Source organism: Myotis davidii, unplaced genomic scaffold (genome assembly GCF_000327345.1).
Source record: "Myotis davidii unplaced genomic scaffold, ASM32734v1 scaffold6, whole genome shotgun sequence".
Classification (NCBI taxonomy): Eukaryota; Metazoa; Chordata; class Mammalia; order Chiroptera; family Vespertilionidae; genus Myotis; species Myotis davidii.
This window is the reverse complement of record NW_006383011.1, coordinates 44,075-64,775: the sequence shown is the minus strand read 5'-3', so window position 1 is coordinate 64,775 and position 20,701 is coordinate 44,075. Positions and strand designations below refer to the sequence as shown.

General features: G+C 42.7%; 1 protein-coding gene across 1 annotated transcript in view; it reads left to right on the top strand.

The window, feature by feature from the left end:
* The window catches only part of PLEK (pleckstrin), a 22,752-nt gene extending 2,435 nt beyond the window's left edge, over window positions 1-20,317 (top strand). Inside the window, exons 2-9 of the mRNA XM_006778518.2 lie at window positions 7,109-7,264; window positions 7,501-7,682; window positions 9,280-9,371; window positions 9,967-10,151; window positions 11,787-11,891; window positions 16,268-16,351; window positions 17,178-17,247; window positions 18,597-20,317. Coding sequence (XP_006778581.1) covers window positions 7,109-7,264; window positions 7,501-7,682; window positions 9,280-9,371; window positions 9,967-10,151; window positions 11,787-11,891; window positions 16,268-16,351; window positions 17,178-17,247; window positions 18,597-18,733 — 1,011 coding nt within the window. The 3' untranslated portion in view covers window positions 18,734-20,317. The remainder of the gene's footprint in view (window positions 1-7,108; window positions 7,265-7,500; window positions 7,683-9,279; window positions 9,372-9,966; window positions 10,152-11,786; window positions 11,892-16,267; window positions 16,352-17,177; window positions 17,248-18,596) is intronic.
* The last annotated feature ends 384 nt before the right edge of the window (window positions 20,318-20,701 follow it).

The following is a 20,701-nucleotide window of genomic DNA, read 5'->3' as shown; positions in this document are numbered from 1 at the left end:
TATATATAATATGTACTATATAATATATATGTATATATATATACACATATATATAATATGTACTATGTAATATATGTGTACTATATATATGTAATATATATGTGTGTGATTATATATGTAATGTATATATAATTATATATATAATACCCCCTACTGGGGATATGCCCGCAACCAAGGTACATGCCCTTGACCGGAATTGAACCTGGGACCCTTGAGTCCGCAGGCTGAGGCTATATCCACTGAGCCAAACCGGTTAGGGCGGCAGGCAAATTCTTGCTAGGCAACTCCGAAACAGTGGGACACTGGGTATCTAAGCTAAGGGGTACCAGCCTGAAGCCCTTCTATTCACCATACTTAATCTGAATTTGGTTAAGGCAGTCTCCTATGATTCCCTTCCTGGAGTAGGTTTTTCTAGCTGAACCTTTTGGAAAGGATAGTAGGGAGGGCTTGAGTTTCTTTCTGAGTCTTTTATTTCTCAATAACCATCTCAAAATCAATATCCCAAAAAGGCAGCTTCAGGGTGGCAAACCTTTGATTCCCTTCACTACCATGTAGCAGTCAGTTGTTCTATGAACAAGATCTCAAGCAATCCTAACCATCCTATACAATAGTGTCCTTATCCCCATCTTACAGATGAGAAAACGGAGGCTTCCCAGGTAAAAGGCCTTGCAAGTCTGAAATGGGGCAGCTGGGGAAAGCAATCTAGAGTCCCGCTCAGCCTTATGTGGGGGGTGGGGCACGTGGAGCAGGTTCCGCTCATGTGCATAAGCGTAGCTTTAAAAAAGAGAAAGGAGCAGGTTACGAATTGGACTCTACCAAGTCACATCCCAAACCAACCTCAGTCCTGGGAGTTTGTGGAGCAAACTGTTGTTGATTGCTTGACAATCAATTCCACAGGCACTTCATGTAGCAGAACTGATCCCAATTGGAAGCTTAGAGGATTGGGTGGTCTTTTAGGCTGGGAGAAAGCACAGGAGTTGGGATGCCCAAGGACAAGTGGGTTGGGCAGGAAAGAAAAGGCCCTAAGAGATGTGGTTGCAGGAGGAAAACCTGGGGTAAAAGAGAGAACAGGAGTCAGGGGTTTTGGCCTGGGACTTTTTCCCCACAGCTACGTTGTCTTCTGGACACAATACCATGAAACAGTTTCCAATGATTTGTACCCATTGATTCCCATCATCTTAATAACTAATGGATGTGGTGCTTGCCTTGCAGCAGGGACAGATTGAAAGCATCAATGCACTTAGCTATTATAACAACCCTACAAAGTGGGTACAGCTGTTAGCCTTACTTGACAGATGACGAAACTAAGGCACAGAGAAGCTAAGAGGCTTGCCCAAGGTCACACAGCTATTAGGCGGCATAGCTGGACTGGAACCCAGCAGTGTGGCCTCAGTGTCACAGAGAGCTGTGCCTAATCGTGTTACGTGCAGCCCTCTTGGGCTTGGATTGCAGTGATTTAGACTTCAAAGCACAGTTGTCGTGATGGCTGGTACCCAGGATAGCCTTATGCCAGAATGATTTCACAGAATTGCCTACAAAACTGTGTAATCCCACCTTCCTATATGCTAACCATTTTTGAGCACCTGCTACAACCTAGCCACAGTACTAAGCCCGTTAAGTATATTCCATTTAATGTTTACAACAGTGGGAAGTAGTACAATATTACCTTTATTTTACAGGTGAGGAGACTAATGTTTGGAAAAATTAAGTAACTTGTCTATGAGGACTGTCTTCAAATTTGAACCCAAATTCCTAAGACAGAAATCATGCTGTTAAGCACTCGGTACCATTTCTCTATTGCTTACCCAGTATGATTTTATTGAGAAATTATCCAACCTGGAAGATTTGATTAATGTAAAAAAACATATTAGGGAATAGATTGGTTTCCTTGCCTTCAGAAAATTAAAATAGGCACAAAACAACCACTTATCTGGGATTTTATACAAGTGACTTCATGGATCAGGCTGGAAAACCAGAAGATACAATTTACAATGCAGCAGAAATAAGGATGTAATTTGATGCAACACCAGCTTGAAGTAACACGCCCATGAGTGTGGGAGAATAGGTCATGCCGACTCACAGTTCTGCTTTAGTTAAACACGTAGTTTTGAGCATAAGGTAATTTTCCTTTGAATTCCAGCTGTACGTCAACATATGAAAAGAGAAGTTTGAGGGAAAGGAGAAGTTAAAGGAGGTGTCCTCACTCCCTGGGAAGTGACCTGGGAGGGGTTCTAAACAACATAATAAAGTTGCCCCAACCCACAGCAGTGAGTTGGCTTTTTTCAGTGACACTGCTCATACTCTGCATCCTTCCATTGAACTGGAGGTGTCATTCAAGGTCACTCTCTCCCCCTGTTAGATGGTGAATCATTTAAGAGCAGAGACTGTCTTACTCATTTTCCACCCCAGCACCCAGGCCAGTGTCTGAAGCACAGGAGTTGCTCTATCATTTTTTGTTGAATGAACATGTCTCAAAGGAAGAAACTTGTCTAAATCACAGAAACCAAGGAATTGGGGGTCTATATTACAGTAACTTATAATGTATTAAATTTTTTCCAATGGGGTATTCATTTTTTGGTGATCATGTTAAATATGTGTTAGAACTTTATTTATTTTTGGCTTGTAGGAGAGACCCAAAGGGATATCTTGAAATTGAGGATATCCAGTGGGATAGTAAGGACAACAGCCTTTTTTTGGAATAGATGTGTAGAATCTGAGGGTTGAAAGGAGTATTAAGTATTAAAGTAACTTTTAACTGTATTTTCCACCTGAGGCCGCATTTCTTTTGCTATTCTGATACCAAGCATGCTTGAATGCCTCTTGTGTCAGAGAACCCACTAATGTAACTTTCTCTCTTAAGTTATGCGCAAACTGTTTTTTCTGAAACCCCCATGATCTGTGACAGTGTTTGACACCTTTGAAGACAGTCCTCTTCAGCTCTGCTTGTTCCTTTTTGTGCTAAAACCTACCCAGTTTCTTCAACAATTTCCCCAAAACGATGCCATCCTGTCCCTCTCTTTTGAACAGGCTCTGGTTTACCTGCAGCCTTGCGGTTTCCTAAATGCAAGGTTGTCCTCCAGGTGCACCTGATAAGCACAGAGTTACAGGACATAGGTGCTATTTATTGAGCGCTTACTATGTGCTAGATACAGCCATTGGCAATCTACATGAATTGTTTTATTTAATCTCCCCAAAACGCTGAAAAATACATAGTAACATTGTCCCCATTTGCCAGATGTAGAAAAGGAGGTATAAGAACTTGCTCAAGATCCCATTGGTAGAATGTGGCAGAACTGGGATTTGAGCCTGGACCACCCTCCAGAGACGTGGTCACCTACTGGCTATGCACCACTTAAAGTCAGAATATTACTGTCCTCACTTTAGATCTTATGCTTCTATATGGCCTACATTTCTTTTAGTTTGATTTCCGAGAGGAAGGGAGAGGGAGAGAGAGAGAAACATCAGTGATGAGAGAGAATCATTGATCAGCTGCCTTCTGCACACCCCACGCTGGGGATCGAGCCTGTGACCTGGGCATGTACACTTGGCTGGAATTGAACCCGGGATCCTTCAGTCCGCAGGCCGACACTCTATCCACTGAGCCAAACCAGCCAGGGCTCTTTAGGCTTTTTAAAAAATAGTGCACATCAAACTGCTGCTCATCAGGCTCCTTTTTGTCTTTTCATGCCCAGTTACCCAAATCTTCACCAATATATTTTATAAATCTTTTTAAAAAATCTTATCGATGGGCAGAATTATATCTTATTTAATTTTTGTCTCTTTGAGTACTATTGAAGCAATACATTTTTATGTCTATTGAGCCTGAGTATTTCTTCTCTTGAGAATGACCTATTTATATTGTTTGCCCACTTAAGGAGTGTTTCTATACATTTTTAATAATTCTAAAAAGTTCTTAAAGACATGTTAACTTTTAATTATATGGCATATTGCAAATGTCCACATTTTATTTTGCTATGTTTTTTTTAATGCACAGAAGTTCATTTTTAAAAAGTATACAGTCAAATATCTCATCCTTTGAGATTTCTTCTTTTGGCATTATGCAATGTCAGACTCTTGTGCACTAAATTATACGAGTACCATGATGATCAACAGCTGTTCCCTGGAAAACATTAATAAACCTAATTCAGCATCTAAAACCCACCCATTGTACATTGTAGAAGTTTTCTTCTATAATGACAAAAGGCATTACAGAAAAATACAAATAATACCTCACCCCTCAATGCTTCAGACATATGATATATATATATGTATATATGTATATAATGTATATATATAACATATTATATAAAATTATAACCATGATTTTATGTATTGCTAGCTAAGTGGCCTGAAAAAATTGATTTAGGTTCCAGAATTACTCAAAGGTATGTAGGAACCAAAATAAAGATGGCATCTGAGGGGAAGTAGAAAGAGCATAAAATTGGGAATCAAGAGACCTGGGTTCTAGTTCCAGTTCCACATGTACTGGTCAGGTGTAATGTGCCCTGGACATTTCAGGATCACACTGCCCGGTTTGCTCTTGGGTGAGTGCCAAAGGGGTTGGGGACAGGAAGGGGTCAGTACAGTGGTAGTGGGGAGGAGGTGCTGTCGGTTTACTGCAGTGAGAAGCTGGTGGCTGTGGCCATGGCTAGGAGAAGAGAGATCACCTGTCATTCCATCATCCGAACCCAGCTAACTCCTACCAAGCCTGGAAGAAACTTTCCACTCTAAGAGGCTGGTCTCATTTCCTTTGTTTTACAGAGGATCGGCCTTCTCAGTGCGCATAATGGCCCTGAATCCCAAATGACACATCCTGCTCTGAGAACTGACAGACCCCTGAGGCTACATTTGAATTAGGAGTAGCTTTACTTTAATTGCCTACAGGAGGAATGCAGTGCTGGCTGACCTCTCCCAATTTATCCCAATACTAAGGTCAAAACTGCTGAGTGATTGTGGCAGTTATTCATCTCTGAGGGGCCTGAGGTAGAATATACAATTTTAGACATGAAAGGTATTCAGCGTCATTTAGTCCAACTTTTTGCTCCTAGCTCTGTGAGTATCGCTTTTATTATTTTCATTATTTTATGCACCTGTTTCTATGTTTCCCTGAAAGTATAACCTAGATTTTACTATATAGTAGTGTCTTGTGTTGTTCATTTATTTATTAATTTTCCCCAATTATCTTGAAAAATTTCAAACCCACAGAGAAATGAGAAAATGAGTACGACTACCTGTATACTATTTACCTTGATCTATCAATTGTTAACACATGTTCGCACTTGCTTTATCTCTCATATCTCTGTATTTCTATATAAATATACACACAATTTTCATGAGAATAAGCTGCGGACATCATGCTACCTCACTCCTCAGTAATTCAACATATATCTCCTAAGAATTAGGACATTTTCCAGTTTGATGTGCCATCTTGCACTCCTGCCCACCACATATAGGGATTCCAGTTACCATCCTTGCCAAGTCTTGCTCTTCTTAATTTTTGTAAATGTTAGATATTCTAATGACGTGTAGTGGTATCTCACTGTGCTTTTAATCTGCATTTTCCTAGTGAATAATGATGCCAAACATCATTTCAGATACTTTTTTGATAACCTCTTTTTAAAAATATATTTATTGACTTCAGAGATGAAGGGCGGGGGGAGAGAAAGAGATAAAAAACATCAATGATGAAAGAGAATCATTGATCGGCTGCCTCCTGCATGCCCCCTACTAGGGATCAAGCCTGCAACCCAAGCATGTGCCCTGCCTGGGAATTGAACCATGACCTCCTGGTCCATAGGCTGACACTCAACCACTGAGCTGGGCTGGATAACCTCTTTAGTGAAATGCCTCTTGCAGTTGTTTTCCCATTTAAAAAATAGATTTTATTTTTCTTATTGATTTGCAGGAACCCTTTATATTCTGGATTTAAGTTTCTCTCAGGTAGATGTAAAGCAGAAAGACATTTAACTGAAATTATTTCCTGTGTTTGCAGTGTCTGACCTTCCCCATTTTTTAAGAAAGGAAAACAGTCTAGTGTTAGTATGGATAGTCATTCTGCCTGTGCAAAAAAGAGATAATGGGTTCTAATTTTAAAAGTTCTTTTAGTAACTAAAATAAAGGAAACACTTGGACAAGCAAAATGATACAAAATGATAGTCCCACAAATACTTAACCTTTTTGCATAAATAGACTTCCTTTTGGGCAACTGACCTTAATATAGAGGCTCTTTGCATTTTAAGATAAGCCGCAAGGTCTTCTGGGAGCTGGATGATAATTCTATTTTGTGGAAGTCATGACAGGGTGACCTCATGGGTCCAATGGTGAAAGGCAAAGAACCTTATTTTCCCAAACTCTCCCAAAATATAGACAAAATAGAGAGACTTCTTTGATTTAGTCAGAACAGTTAATGTACTGCTATGGGGGCAGTTGACATTAGTCCAAACTGAAAACTTTTCCAATAAAGATCTTCCTAAAAGCATGGATGCCAACAGTCTGGCATTACAGACCATTTTTCAAGGGATTTTCATACAACTTAGCCATCCTGAACGCAAGGCTGCTGTCTGAGTTTCTTCTTGACATTCACATTCAGATAAAATCTTAGACCACAGGATGGAAGGAACTGCAGCGAGCACGCCACCTTTATGGCCTCCACGCCTGAGGCAAACACAGCTGTTGATCATGTCACTTTCCCCATGAGTCCGGCCTCGGGCATCGGCTACTATTCAGTCTGAGCTGGCACTTGAGATAGAATCTATTTGCCATCCCTGAGTTGAACAGAACACAATGGGCAGGGGTGGGAGCAGAAAGCCAGCCTGAAATGCACAAGAAGAAGCGTAGAGATCCATCCCATATTCCCTTGGTAATGACCCATGAGAGGCTTATGGCCGATTAAGAACATGCATACAGTTTATCTTAAAAATATTTTTTTAAAGTTCCAGAAGAATGGCAGTCCCTTCTCCCTTGAAGGCTGCTTGCCTAGCACCCTGGTCACACAAATGTGGGTCACCTGAGTCCACACTGGTCAACAGTAGGCTATTGACCAAGTCCCGCCTCATCTATAGAACAAATTTAGAAAATATTGTTACAGGACTTTTTGTTGTCATTACAGGGGAGTGTGTTCAACACCTGGAAACCCATGTGGGTTGTATTGTTAGAAGATGGCATTGAATTCTATAAGAAGAAAAGTGACAACAGCCCCAAAGGAATGATTCCTCTGAAAGGAAGCACTCTGACTAGTCCCTGTCAGGACTTCGGCAAAAGGATGGTGAGTTGACATTAATAGCCACAATGAATGGTTGGTCAGACACTGACCTTTGAGCCTGTGCATAGCCTACAGTATGACTGGTTCCCGCCAGACTAGTTCCCTCACCACCACCCTGGGCATGTGGGTCTCTCTTGGCCAAGTACTTCCAGGACAGGGTTGGCTCAACTGCTGTGCTTCTAAGGGACCTCAGCCCCTTGAAAAGAGTGATTCCTAATGGCATGTCTTTTTATTTTCAGTTTGTGTTTAAGATCACTACAACCAAACAGCAGGACCACTTCTTCCAGGCAGCCTTCCTGGAAGAGAGAGATGGCTGGGTTCGTGACATCAAGAAGGCCATCAAGTGCATTGAAGGAGGCCAGAAGTTTGCCAGGAAATCCACCAGGAGATCTATTCGCCTTCCAGAAACCGTTGACTTAGGGTGATTTTCTGTTTGCTTCCTTCTCCCCCTTCCTGTTTCCCCTTTGAGGAGATGTGATGTTCCGGGGCTTGCTTTGGTCACCTCTGAAGGCTGTATTCACCCTTCCAGGCCGATACTGGCTCTTGGTGTACGAAGATGTTTACCTGGATCTCAAGGAGTGATCATGGCTTCTCCAAGGCCTAGCAGCTGAGGAGACGAAGCTACTGGAATATAGACTCCCTCATTTTGGAAAACCTTGGAGGAGAAACCTTGGCAGAGAAAGAGATCCAAAAAGATAGAGAGAGACAGAGAGATAGAACTTATTGCATTTATGAAGTTGCCATAATAAGCTAGTCTTTAAAGAATGCTCCAGGATATCTGGGTAGGGAGGAAAAGGCAGGGGGTCTGCATCCAAGTATGCAAGGTCTTGAGTTCAAGTGCATCTATTCACACTGTCAGCAAGGACCAGTCAAGGTGAACACCCATCCTGGGCAGAAACCCTGGCCTGGTTTAATGTCCTATGACGTTGGCAGGCTTGGAATTGCAGGTGGTAGTTGTTGTCTAAAGGTTGTTAGAGGGTCACAGGAAAATTCAGCCCCTGACAGGAACAGGGCTCCTTCCTTCCTGCATGTTTCATGTCTCCTTCTATCACATGAGCTTTTTTTTTTTCTAGAAGAATCATTGCTTCCTGATAGTTTTGCATCTATGTCGAGTATAACCTGAAATAGGAGCCCAGTCAGAAAGTATTCCATGTTGGCTGCTAAAAATGTTCAAGAAGGGTTCTGTTTACACAATGTGGTTGTCCCTGAGAGGGACCAAAGACGAACCCTTTCAGCAGCCTAACACAGGACTTGGCATGTCACAGGGGTTTAAGTTTGTACAATGAGCTTGGGGAGGCTTAGAATCTTCTCTCACCAGCAAAGCTTTTGGGTAAAGACCTAAGAGCAGGCTCCTGGTCTAGTGCAGCTGCTGGCTGGGGGCATCAGGTGACCACATTTCTGGCCATGGCTGTCAGAGCTAAGTGGGAATGGTGTTTGTGCTATATGGAACCACATGATACATGAAAGGAGCTTTCTGGTTACTTGTTGGCAGTTTCTCTTACAAGGCTATCTTGAGTTTATTACTTCAAGGACAAAAATCAGAACTTCTCACTATTTTGCCTTGTCTCATAATAGAATAAGAGATAAGCTCAGCTAAAACATTCGCTTTCTTGGAGGCAATGCCTAGTCTAGATGGTCTCTTAATGACACTTGAAGGACTGGGATGTGAAAATCAAGGGACTTTGAAGATTAGAGTGGAAAACTGGCCCTGAGAACCTTAATCCTTGCCACTTAACTTTCTCTCTCAGGCATTGGGACTTAAATCAACAAAGAGCTCAATGAACTTAAGAACTAATAATTATCTCCCTACTGCATTCTGTTGAATGCCATGCCGGACACAGAATTCTGCAAATATCAACTCTGCCCTTTAACTACTTGTGTTCTGGTGGGGAGATTAGGCACAGGGGCCACCTGGGAGGGGAGAAGCTCATGTTCTTGGCCAGCTCCTCAAGGTCCCTGCGAGGACTTGCCATTCTGAAACGCTCCCCACTCATCCATCCGTTTTCATCTCTGTGCAGGGCTCTGTATTTGTCCATGAAAGACACGGAAAAAGGAATAAAAGAGCTGAACCTAGAGAAGGACAAGAAGATTTTTAATCACTGCTTCACAGGTAAAAGGTCTTGCAAGTCTGATATGAGGCAGCTGGGGAAGGCAATATGGAATTCCCGCTCAGCCATATGTGTGGGGAGGGGCGTGTGTAGCAGGCTGGGTAGACGGGGTCATAGGAGGATGACTGGTGAACATGAGAATTGAACTTCTCCAGCATGGACATAAAATGAAGGGTAGAAAAGAACTTTGTTGTCCAAGATATTGTTTTGGAAATGCCAGCTATATCAATCAAATAGTCATTTTTTTCTCCCCCAAAATGGTATTATGTTAAAATAGACACAGAGCTGAATAAAAGAATAGACAGGAATCAAGATATATAAGACAAGTGCAAGTGGGTAAAGAACTATTTCTTTAATGATGCATTGCTTCTTAAAGAACTTACAGATTTTTAAGGAAAGAGAAACAAAACAAAACCCTTTACATAGTTCCGTTTGTTTCCGGGCAGCTATCCCACTGATTTAGTTTTTCCTTCCTGGAATAACAGGGAAGATGAGACAAGTCAGACACGCGGGTGCTCTGGGGCTTTCCAGGGGCGATGGGCAGTGGTTTGTTCTTTGATTAGGAGCGTTAACCTTCCCTCTGATGGCTCCATCCAGGTAACTGTGTCATCGACTGGCTGCTCTCCAACAAGTCTGTCCGGAATCGCCAGGAAGGCCTCATGATCGCCTCCTCACTGCTCAACGAAGGGTACCTGCAGCCTGCCGGAGACCTGTCCAAGAACGCCGTGGATGGGACAGCTGAAAACCCTTTCCTGGACAACCCTGATGCCTTCTACTACTTCGTAAGTGAGAGAAGCTGCTTAGCTACTCTTCCTGTCATGGAGACTGCTCTGGGCAGATTCGAGGCTGGGCCACCCACATGCGTGAAAGAGAGGCCAGCCCTCTCCCCAGAGTTGTTAGCTGTTCTTGTCTTGACAGCTGTCCCCCAGCTCAATGCCTGCCACATCCAAGTGAGCCAGTTCAAAGGAAAATATTGTTTACTTGAGTAGTTTGCTTTAAAATGACTTTTAAAGCTTTACATCTATTCTTATTCTAAGCAATAATTCATTTCTAAAAACAAAGAGGATAGAGCAATGAAAAAAAAAATTGCAGCTTGCATGGGGCTGCCTTTCTAGAGGAGATCCATAAAATCACATTATGCTGATTGTATATTTTCTCAAATGTACATTCAAATATTCAATTTAATGCAGAATGTACGCATTGGCACTCCCTCCCCCAATCATCTGTGTTACCACAGATGGGGAAACACGGGGTATTACACAATGTGGACCTAAACCTTGGCCACGTGAGAAATCCTGCAACAGTGAATTTCCAGGGGAGTTTTGGCAGTTTTGTTTCTATTTGGGGTCAGAGCACAGAAGTTAGGGAGCTATTTAAGAGCCTTTTACAAAAGTGATGTGAATGTCCCAGAGAGAGTTTCATTTCACTTTGGGGGAAGTTCTGCTGTCAGCATACATATTTTTAAGACCTCTAATTTGGCTGCTTATAGCCATTTAAATGTGGGATTCTAAAAATATCCGGCCACAAGGTCCAGGCCAGGCTTATTTCCTGTTTAATGTGTTACTGAGTCCAGGGTATTGGGCTAGAACTTCTTAAGTCCTCCCCATTGAAGGGCTTAAAAAGTGGCTCCTCTTACTCTGTATGATTCATTGCTTTTTTATAGCTGAGCAAAACCCAGCTCACTGCTGACCTCAGGGGTTGAGGCTGGGCACCTGCTCTTGGTCTTCTCAAAGCAGAAGAGGCCTGAGTGGCAGAGACCATAGTGGAGGTCTTGTTGTGCAATGTCTTATAAAATAGCCAACTCTACTTTTTAGGATGTGGCTTTGAGGTCCGAAGAGAAGGAAGGCTTTGAAGGAAGAAATGTGCTGAGCTAGACTTAAAATATGTGTAGCATAGGGAACCCAGAAAATGAAAGGATATCAGCAAGATCACATGAGTGGCAAGAGAGGAAGAGCATCTAGAAACAAGATTAAAGGGGAGGGGAAATGAGATAATCAAGGACAGCCTTTATTTTTTTTTTATTGTTTATTTTATTTATTTATAATATTTAAAAAATAAATCTTTATTGTTGAAAGTATTATGTATGTCCCCATTTTTCCCTCATTGACCCCTTCCAGTCCACCCCTTCTGCCCCAGGCCTTGACTCGATTGTCTGTGTCCATGGGTTATGCATATATGCATTCAAGGTCTTTGGTTGATTACCCCCACCCCCTTCCCTCTGAGATCCAAGGACAGCCTTTAAAGTTCAGGTTGGGATATGAGCCACTGGAGGAGAAGAAGGAGCCTACGCCCGTGGCTGGAAGTGGTGCAGGGTGTGTGTGTGTGTGTGTGTGTGTGTGTGTGTGTGTGTAAAGATGGTACACATAGCAATATGCCTGAGACTGGTAAAATAAACTTGCTATTTCCTTTCCCAATAGCCAGACAGTGGGTTCTTCTGTGAAGAGAATTCCAGTGATGATGATATAATTCTGAAAGAAGAATTCAGAGGGGTCATTATCAAGCAAGGATGTTTACTGAAGCAGGTGAGTGGCCACTACTGTTCCTTTTTAGCCTTTCCCTCTTCTCAGGTTCTTTTCATTTCTAAACCACCAAACGATATTTCCTTTGGCTGATAGTCAACCAGTAAATGAAACCAGCAGACTGAGATGGACAAATAGCTTGGTAAATGACCAAAGTGGCATTAGGACAGGGGGACTGAGGCAGGCAGGGCAGAAGATGCACCTCGGAAAAAGGAAACTCTTTTATCAATAACATGGGAAAAAGATGTTTCAAAAAAAATTATTGATCTTTTAATTAGCTGGAAGAAATCAGTTGCCTAAGAGATGGCATGGAAAAGACAGATATTTCATAATAAAAATACTTCCATTTGCTTATCCCTCCCCCTCCGCTTGCCCCCAAAGTAACCAGGAAACAGGAATAAGCCACACCCAGAGGAGGAACATCATATAGGCTTGAGAGCAAGTAAGTGCCATTCCAGCCTGTGGCTAGGACATAGTGAAACCAAATCCAGGGCATGCCTGAGGCCAACTCTGCAGAAGCAGCAGACGAAGGTCAAATCCAGTGAGAGGGCATGGACTCAGTCCTGAGCGGAAGTCATGTGTAGTTCTCAAGTGTCCACAGGTATAGGCTAGCATTAGACTGGGAGGCAAGGGCTAGGCGAGCTGAAGAGCTGTAGTTAGTAACCAGCTGCCAAGGCAGGAGATGCCAAGAGTTAAGGGCTGGGGCGAGCGAGAAAGCCAGGGCCAGCACCTGATAGAGGCAGAAGCAACAGGAAGACATGGGAATATCAGGATGAAATCAACTGATACTAGCACATGGTGTCACAGAAGCAAAAGCTGCTTGATGAAGCCAAGGTTTTCCCTTCTGGTTGTGTTGTGAGCTGTCTTACAGGCACTGCTCAGCATGTAACACGGAGAATCTGGTTGCTGTAAGGAGATTTTTGTGCACTGTCTATAGGCCCCGTGGGACGGAGATTTGACTTACCTCATAATGGACCCCTGAGCTTTCAGGGCAAAGAAGGGAGAACCAATGTTGAGTATATATTTACTTTTAGAAAGAAGGGATTTGGGCTAGCTGAAATTAGGTATAGACGTGGATTCCGAGTTTCACTAGGGGAAGTGGGGCATTAGTGTGGTAAACTACCTTGACATCAGGGTCCTAAGAAATGGTACAGCAAGGATTTAGAAAGATTTCACAGAGTCTTGTAATGACTTTTATGACAGGGTGACCAGTGACTAGATTAAAGGAAAATCATAGGAGCAAGGCCAGCCTTCTATAGGGAAGATGGACAGTTTGCCCATTGCTGGCTTCCTCTTTAGTTTAATCCTGGCTCTTTGGTTCCAGGTGCTGGGAGGTGGCCGTTAAGACAAGAGTTCCTTAGGAGGGAATTTCATTATTTTCTTACGTTGTTGATTCCTTGTAGAATTCTGTATTGTTATCGGCCATTAATGACTGTTCTTGAATTAGTTGACTTGAGAAGCCCTAGTCTAGAGAGGAGCCCTGTCTGAGCTGGACTGCATAAGTACCCCAATGCAGGCCCTGGAGGGTCAAAATCTGGCTGAGGGTGATGGGTGCCTGAGTGCCTGTTGAAGACAGTGGGGACCAGAGTAGGCGTGCTTCCATGTTTTCCTTCGCCTGCCTTTACTCGGCCTTTGCTAGCTACCGTTTAGCCTTAGCTAGCCCAGTTGGTGCACACTCTACTCCTCCAGGGACCTGTTAAAATTGCATGCCAGGCCAATTAGAGTCTCTGGATTTTATAGCTCCCATTGGTGTGTGGCCAGGCTGAAACCCACAGAACTAGCCTTTTACCTAAAAGCTAATTTATCCTATTATCAGAACACTCCTATTTAAATAGCCATCCTTATAAACCTCCTTTAAACAAACAAAACAGAAATCTATGTGCATTCAGGAATTTTGTTCTTTTACAATATTCTTTCCTCTCTTTTTTGGGAGGCCGGTGGGGAAAAGAACAAAAACCTCTTCTATTTGAATTGACAGCCCCCTTTAATGTTTCCTTCCTCTTAGTTCAGTGGTTTATATCAGAGTCATCGGAGGGGATTTTTTAAATGTCCTTGTTAAGTGGCACAAAAACTAACCCACCCTGTGTCTACTGCTAGGAGTTAGCGACCATTAACCTGCATAGAATGCTGATCTTGAAAAGGGACGCCTGTGCTCCACACCTTAAGGCTTAAATGGTGCAGAAGCAGTGTCCAGCTGGAGTCCGGCCCCTTCCTCCCCATCTTTCCTCCCCACTTCTCCCATCCCAGAGGAAATAATTCTACTTGGGGGAATGTAACAAATTCGGGGACCAATGAGATTGGATTATATTCAATATAATCTTTTTAAGTATAATTCATTCTGTTGTGACAATGGATAAAATGTCTGGTTTCTCAACCAATGTAGATTCTTTGATGAGGAAGGACAATGTGTTATACGTGTATGCTTTTCTCGTATCTGCTGCAGAATTCAGCATCCTTCTTGGTCTATAATAGACAAAAAACATTTGTAGGATGAATTAAATAAAGTGTAAGTAGATTACTTTGACAGATCAGCAACAATTCTTAGAAGCCCTAGGCACCCATGCATTCCTTAAAATCCCTCAGGAAATGCTCATTAGATGAAAGTTGTCCAGACAGAACATCAAACTCTTCAACTTGTCTCATTGTGATGCCAGTGAGGGCTTAAAGGGATTATGGTGGTGGCAGGGTTGGCTGATTTCACATCTTCCTGTTACCTTCCTCTTCCATTGACTCATGAGAAGCTGATATTCACCAAGTCATTTCATAGGAGGATATGGCACATACGCAGATCAGGATAAAACGATGTGGGCAGAAACTTTAGGGTCCACATTTTATGGGCAACATCAATTGAGGCAAAGAGCAGAAATTCATAAGAAGAACTTTAGAAGTTGATGCTTTGCAAAAGCCATTCTGAATGTGAAATAGCAGATAGAAATATTCTGTATTCTCCCATATGACTTAACAGAGTTCCTGGCTTCAACCTTCATGCAAGTAAAAGACTCTTTTGACATGAGCTCCTTGACCAAATAATTGGCCAAATAACTTAGACCCATTCTTGAAAGCTCTCTTTAAACTCCTTTGACCTGGAATTATGGCACTGTTTGCTAAAATTGTAAATGTTTCATTGCTTTCTATATGCACACAATGTAAAAATGTTGGGAAATTCATTTATGTGCCTGTCAATGTGTGGAGTGTTAGAGAACAACATTCTTTGTACTGGCAAGATAGAAACTCCATATCTTTTAATCTAATACAGTATTTTTTGGCTTCTGAGTTATTCAAGTCATTTGAATTTCTGTGGGACAGCATGCAATCAGTTTTATCATGACATTTTAATAAAATGCTATAGGCTAATTGAAATAACTGGATAATTCAAGGTAGTAGACATGAAGCACTCCCCTGTGCTAGGCATAGTGCTGGGCATTGGAGGACCAAAGACAAACAAGACACAAATTCTGCCCTTAAAACCCACAGTCCGAACAGTGTCAGTGTGTAATTCTATTGGAAAAGGCCAAGTACTATTCTTCCTTCTCATCATGTCTGGCACAGCAGCTATTCCTCCCATTTCTTTTGCTGCTATCTGATGTTAGCCCCTGATAATTTTATGCCTGAATTGTTGCAATCATTTCTTAATGACTTTCTTTTTACCTTGTTATCTTGCCCCTGGTTTATCTTTAATTTAACCAGCTAGTTCATTCTGTATGTTGTCACCACATCAATCTTCCTAAAATGTGATTGTAATTTTTTTTACTTCTGACTCAGCAACAACCCCACCTATTTACTAAGTCTTTTTCCACTTTTCCAATCTTGACTGGACTGTTCCTCATGGCCCCTGCCTTCTAGTCTGACTGCTCTTACTGCTATTTTGTTGTCAATTGTCTTCTTACCTACCTTTTTCTCACCCATGTGGATAGGCATAGATCTTTAGAAGACTTTCTTTGACATCCAAACCCCAAATTACATATCTCTCATTTAATTTTTTTCAAATCCATTATCTATACCAACTATTTGATACTTTATTTTCCCACATAGACTATAAACTCTATGAAGAGAAGGGACATGTCTTAAATTAAATCTCTTTATAGCCCCCACATTACCTAACATAGTACATTGCACATACAGAGTACTGTTTTGTATAATAGCAAGTTGGAAGGCAATCTTAGAAATAATTTAATCTATAGTTTAATGATATCCAAATTGTTCATGGGCCACCGTGTTAACTCTCTGACAAAGATCTGAGTTGGGGCCTGGTTCTCCTAGAATTAGGATTTCATCTTTTTTTTTTTTCAATTCAGCCAAGATTTATTTTGCAGGTGCTATATATACAGAGCGATGCCAAGAACTCATCATTCCTTTTCTTATGTTGTTCCTGGATATAGGGGCATCGGAGGAAGAACTGGAAAGTGAGGAAGTTCATTCTGAGAGAAGACCCTGCATATCTGCACTACTATGACCCAGCTGGGGTGAGACTGCGGCCAATAAGCCCATCCTACTGGCAGCCTCCACTGCATCTGCTCATGGGGCTTTCCACTCCCATTTCTGCTCTGCTGACATTCCCTTCCCCTCTTCGCCCTCCCACTTTTGTTTTTCTGCCACCTGTCTCTATGGTTTCTACCTCCTTATTTGCAAAGATTTGAGATCTTAGGCTTTGAGGCATAGCTCAGGGATGGAAGAAAATATCACTGAATTGTCATTTATTAGTCAACTCAACATCATTTGTTTTATTTTCCCTAACCTAATATTTTCAGAGGGATTCAACCAGTTCAACACTTTGTTCCTGGTTTAATATGCAAACCAGGAACCAGTTAGTTTCTCTTTCAGGCCAACTTGAATGAAAGCATTGTTTAAATCTAGGTGCCTAGACTGTTGGGTATTGAAGGGGGCTTTTCCTCAATGAAATGAGTCAACTCTGAAGTGTAAAGACAACTCCATCTGGGTTGGGTCCCCAGCCTCTTCGGTTTCCTCCCATGAGCGTTAGTTGCATGAGGCCAAAGAGCTCCGGAAACATGCAGTTCTCTTGTGGGACACGATGATTCAGCCTTTCCACCTCCCCTCCCACTTTCTCCAGATATGAAGCTAAGACTGACTTGTGTCTCCTCACCCCATCTCCCCGGGTGAGGTGGTGGGTGGGGTCCTTGGAAGGGGTGTCTTTTAATTTCCTTCCGCTCTTATCTATTTTGGGGGGCCCTGATCTATACCAGAATGAGTGTGTGGCTTTGCACTGACAGGATAAGGTATATCCATGCCCTGTACTTTGGAAACATAATGAAGGAATCCTCTCTCCTCTAGGGGGAAGATCCCCTGGGAGCAATTCATTTGCGAGGCTGTGTGGTGACCTCAGTGGAGAGCAACCCAGATGGTAAGAATGAATTTTTGTTGAGAGTGGTGTATCTACTTAGGTTCCCTTTCCACTCATGGGCATCCTGAGCCAACAATTATCAATCATTCGATTAATCAGGCAATAGCATGAATGAAGTTCTGTTTAAAAATCTGGGAGAAACCAAGAGCTATTCATTCCCAACTTCTGCCCTGGCTTTGTGGGTCTTGGGGAGTTGGAGAGATTTTGTGGATGCTTTGGGTAAATCTCTGAGCAATGCTGAGAAAAATTCTTCACGTTAGAACTGGCTTAAGTGGAGAAACTTGTTACCTCCTGATACGTGTCACTGAGCCATGACATTCCTTAACGGGAGCCTTTTACATACCAGGAAATCCCCCACAACCCAAAGAACATTTGCAGTGTGGAAGGTGTACCTGGGTTATCGTTAGGTCTGTGCTAGTCGGTTAGCGGCATGGCCTTGGGTGAATCACCTAATTAAGCTGGGTCTTAGTTCTTCCTCTGAGAATGAGGGGTTTGCACCAGATGACCTCCGGGTCCCACATCACAAGTCTATGATGTGGTGCATGGAATAAGCATGTAGGTGTAGATTGACTTCTCAGGTGTGGGGAGGGTGGTATAACGGTGGAGGTGTGGTTTAGACATCCAAACCTTGATTTTATCTGGTTGTTTTGGGTTTATAATGTTATAGAGATAGACAGAAAAACACTACAGTTGCATAAGCCTAGATATTTTTTTCCACTACCCCTGCTTAGTCCCTTCACCCCATAGAATTCTGCTTTAGTTTTGGGGTAGGGAGCACCTTGCTTTTTAATTTGAGGTGGAGACTTTAAGCCTTGTCACAGTATTGGCCAGTTTACTGCCTCCAAACTTTCAGCAGAGACTCTAACTTAGCCCTTGACAAAATCAAGTTCAGGCTCGTCTGGTGGTACTGGTGGAAGGCCTGGCTATCTATTTACTTACTTACTTACTTATTTATTTATAAATTTAAAAAGGTATCAGGGTCAGCCCTTGATTTATATTCTGAGCAGGGGAAATATTCATTAGACACTATTAGAGGTTACTCACTACTCATATGCAAAAGTGAGTAGTTTGTAAAAGAAAATGTATCTCCTTGAGTGTTTCAACTTATTTCTTAAACACACACACACACACACACACACACGATCATACTATGTACCTGTCCATATAAATACTATATATAGTTATACAATAAATATATGTGATCATACAATGATGGTAAGTTTGAAAACCACATATTTGATTTTCCTCGGACACTCAGGAAACAGGGGTTTCCTTCCTTGCAGAGGAGGGTGAGCTAGGTGGCCTCTCTGATGCCCATGGGCACTGTCATTCCTGTTTTCTTTCATCAGCCAAGAAAAGTGAAGAAGAGAACCTGTTTGAGATCATCACGGCCGATGAAGTTCATTATTTCTTGCAAGCGGCCACCCCCAAGGAGCGCACCGAGTGGATCAAAGCCATCCAGGTGGCCTCCCGGACTGGGAAGTGAGGACACACCTGCAGCTCCTCCTCACCCTCCAGAGGGAACCCCCCAAATAAGCTCTGTCCAGGATCTATTCACTTCTGGAGACACATCAACAAGAAAGGGCCCAGGGCTGGGACCTTTTCACCTGCGGGGGTTCTAAATGTAACTAACCACATGCCAGGTGATGTGCACCCGCACCCCACCCTACGGCTCACTGCAGCCTCTGCTACTCTTCGTGTCCCCCAAGCAGATATACCAAGCTATGTGGAGTTGGCACACAGCTTAACCTCTCAGGCCCCTGGTTCCTCTTCTGGAAAATGAAGTGAAAGCCTTGAGGTCCTCCCTAGCTTAAAACCCCAAAGCCCCATGATTCTAACACCCACCCCCCAACCCCCAGCCGTCCAGCTGCTGTCCCTTCTAGACTAAGTCTTGGCCTTCAGAACCTGAAACAGCTCTTCCCTTTATAATCCTTGCAATCTGTACTAAGAGGACTCGGCACAAACCGCGTTTGTTCTTTTCCACTTCCTTCCCTTGCCCTTGGCCCCAAGATTATGTATCAAAACGAAGGAGACCTCTTTTCTTCCTCCCTCCCTCTACCCAGAAACGTCCTGAGAGCCAGCAGTGCAGCGGTGGCTTTCAGGGTGAAGCCTTCGTTCACTCATAGAGCCTGGAAGGTGATCATGTCTTCTGAGAAAAAGACCCAGGGAGGCCTGGCGTAGCTGAGGTCTTTTCCATGCCTTAAAGCCGCTCAGAGCAGGCGTTTCCACTCCCACTCGAGGCTGATCCGAGAGGGCCTACCCTTGTTTCTTTCAGGAGCATTTCTCTATCATTTATTACCATTAGGATGGGGAACTCCACATCTTTGAGATTGTTTCATTTGAGTGTTTGCAGAAAAAAAAAGTCACCATATGGGTTCCCTTCATGGTTTCTCTCCATGGGTGCAAGGCCTGGACAGCTGCCTGGTAATGTGTGCCTCCAACCCCAGCTCCAGGGTGCAGGGGCTGGACCACAGGCAGGCAGACGGGGTGATAGGTTCATATAAAGACAGCACTGAAGGGACAGAGCTGGCGGAGGTGGCGGTCAACGTGGTTTGGTGCTTTCAGGTCTGTGGTGAGTGACACTGTGGTTGTGCCTGAGCTTTAAGCATCAGCTGTAGCAGCTCCTTCTGGACCTCATGGACCCACTTTCAACCAGACTGATCTGACCTTGATTCAAATCAGGGACCGGTTTCCAAATTTTGTTCGTGTCTGCTCACTGGTGATCCTAATCCAAAACTGAGAGATAAACCGGGATGTGTGTAAAGGTGTACTTCCCAATTTCAGATTTTTAATTCTAAGGCCCCAGTGAAGAAAGGAGAGTAGAAAATTCTTCCTAATTGTATCAACTCTCTTCCCTCCCCCAATTTCACACAATATCCACGAGGCTATTCCTAGTCCTAGATTGTTTTAGCAAAGGCCTACGGGCAAAAGACTACCTTTCTTTTGATTCTATAGTAAACTGTTTTCTTAGAACAAGCACAGTAGTTTTTCAATATTCAGTGTTAAAAGTATTTATTAATATGGAATCCACGTTATGTTTCCAAATAAATATGACTGTGTTTAGTGTCTTTTGGATGTGATAACTCTGATGTTTTGCCTCCCATTGATGACTCTCCTTTTCTACAACCCACTTCCATTTCCTGAGGACAACACCATTTATAATCTCTCAAGTTATCCCAATGACTCTATGACTTCAACGTCAGTCTGTTCTAGGAATAATAAAAATAGGGGGCAATAAAGATAAACCATAAGCCTGGTTCACTAATTTTTAATTTATGAGACCTTGATTATAATGTTCAGGCAAACAAGAGTCCACAAATGGCCATTAGCTATTAAGGATGCAGAAAACTATTTGCATCAGGGAGAAATAAGTTTCCTACTGGAGAGCTGCTGTGTGTGGTTGAGCAGATGTGTGCTGCTCAACCCCAGGAGCACTATTCAGACTGGAGTCTAG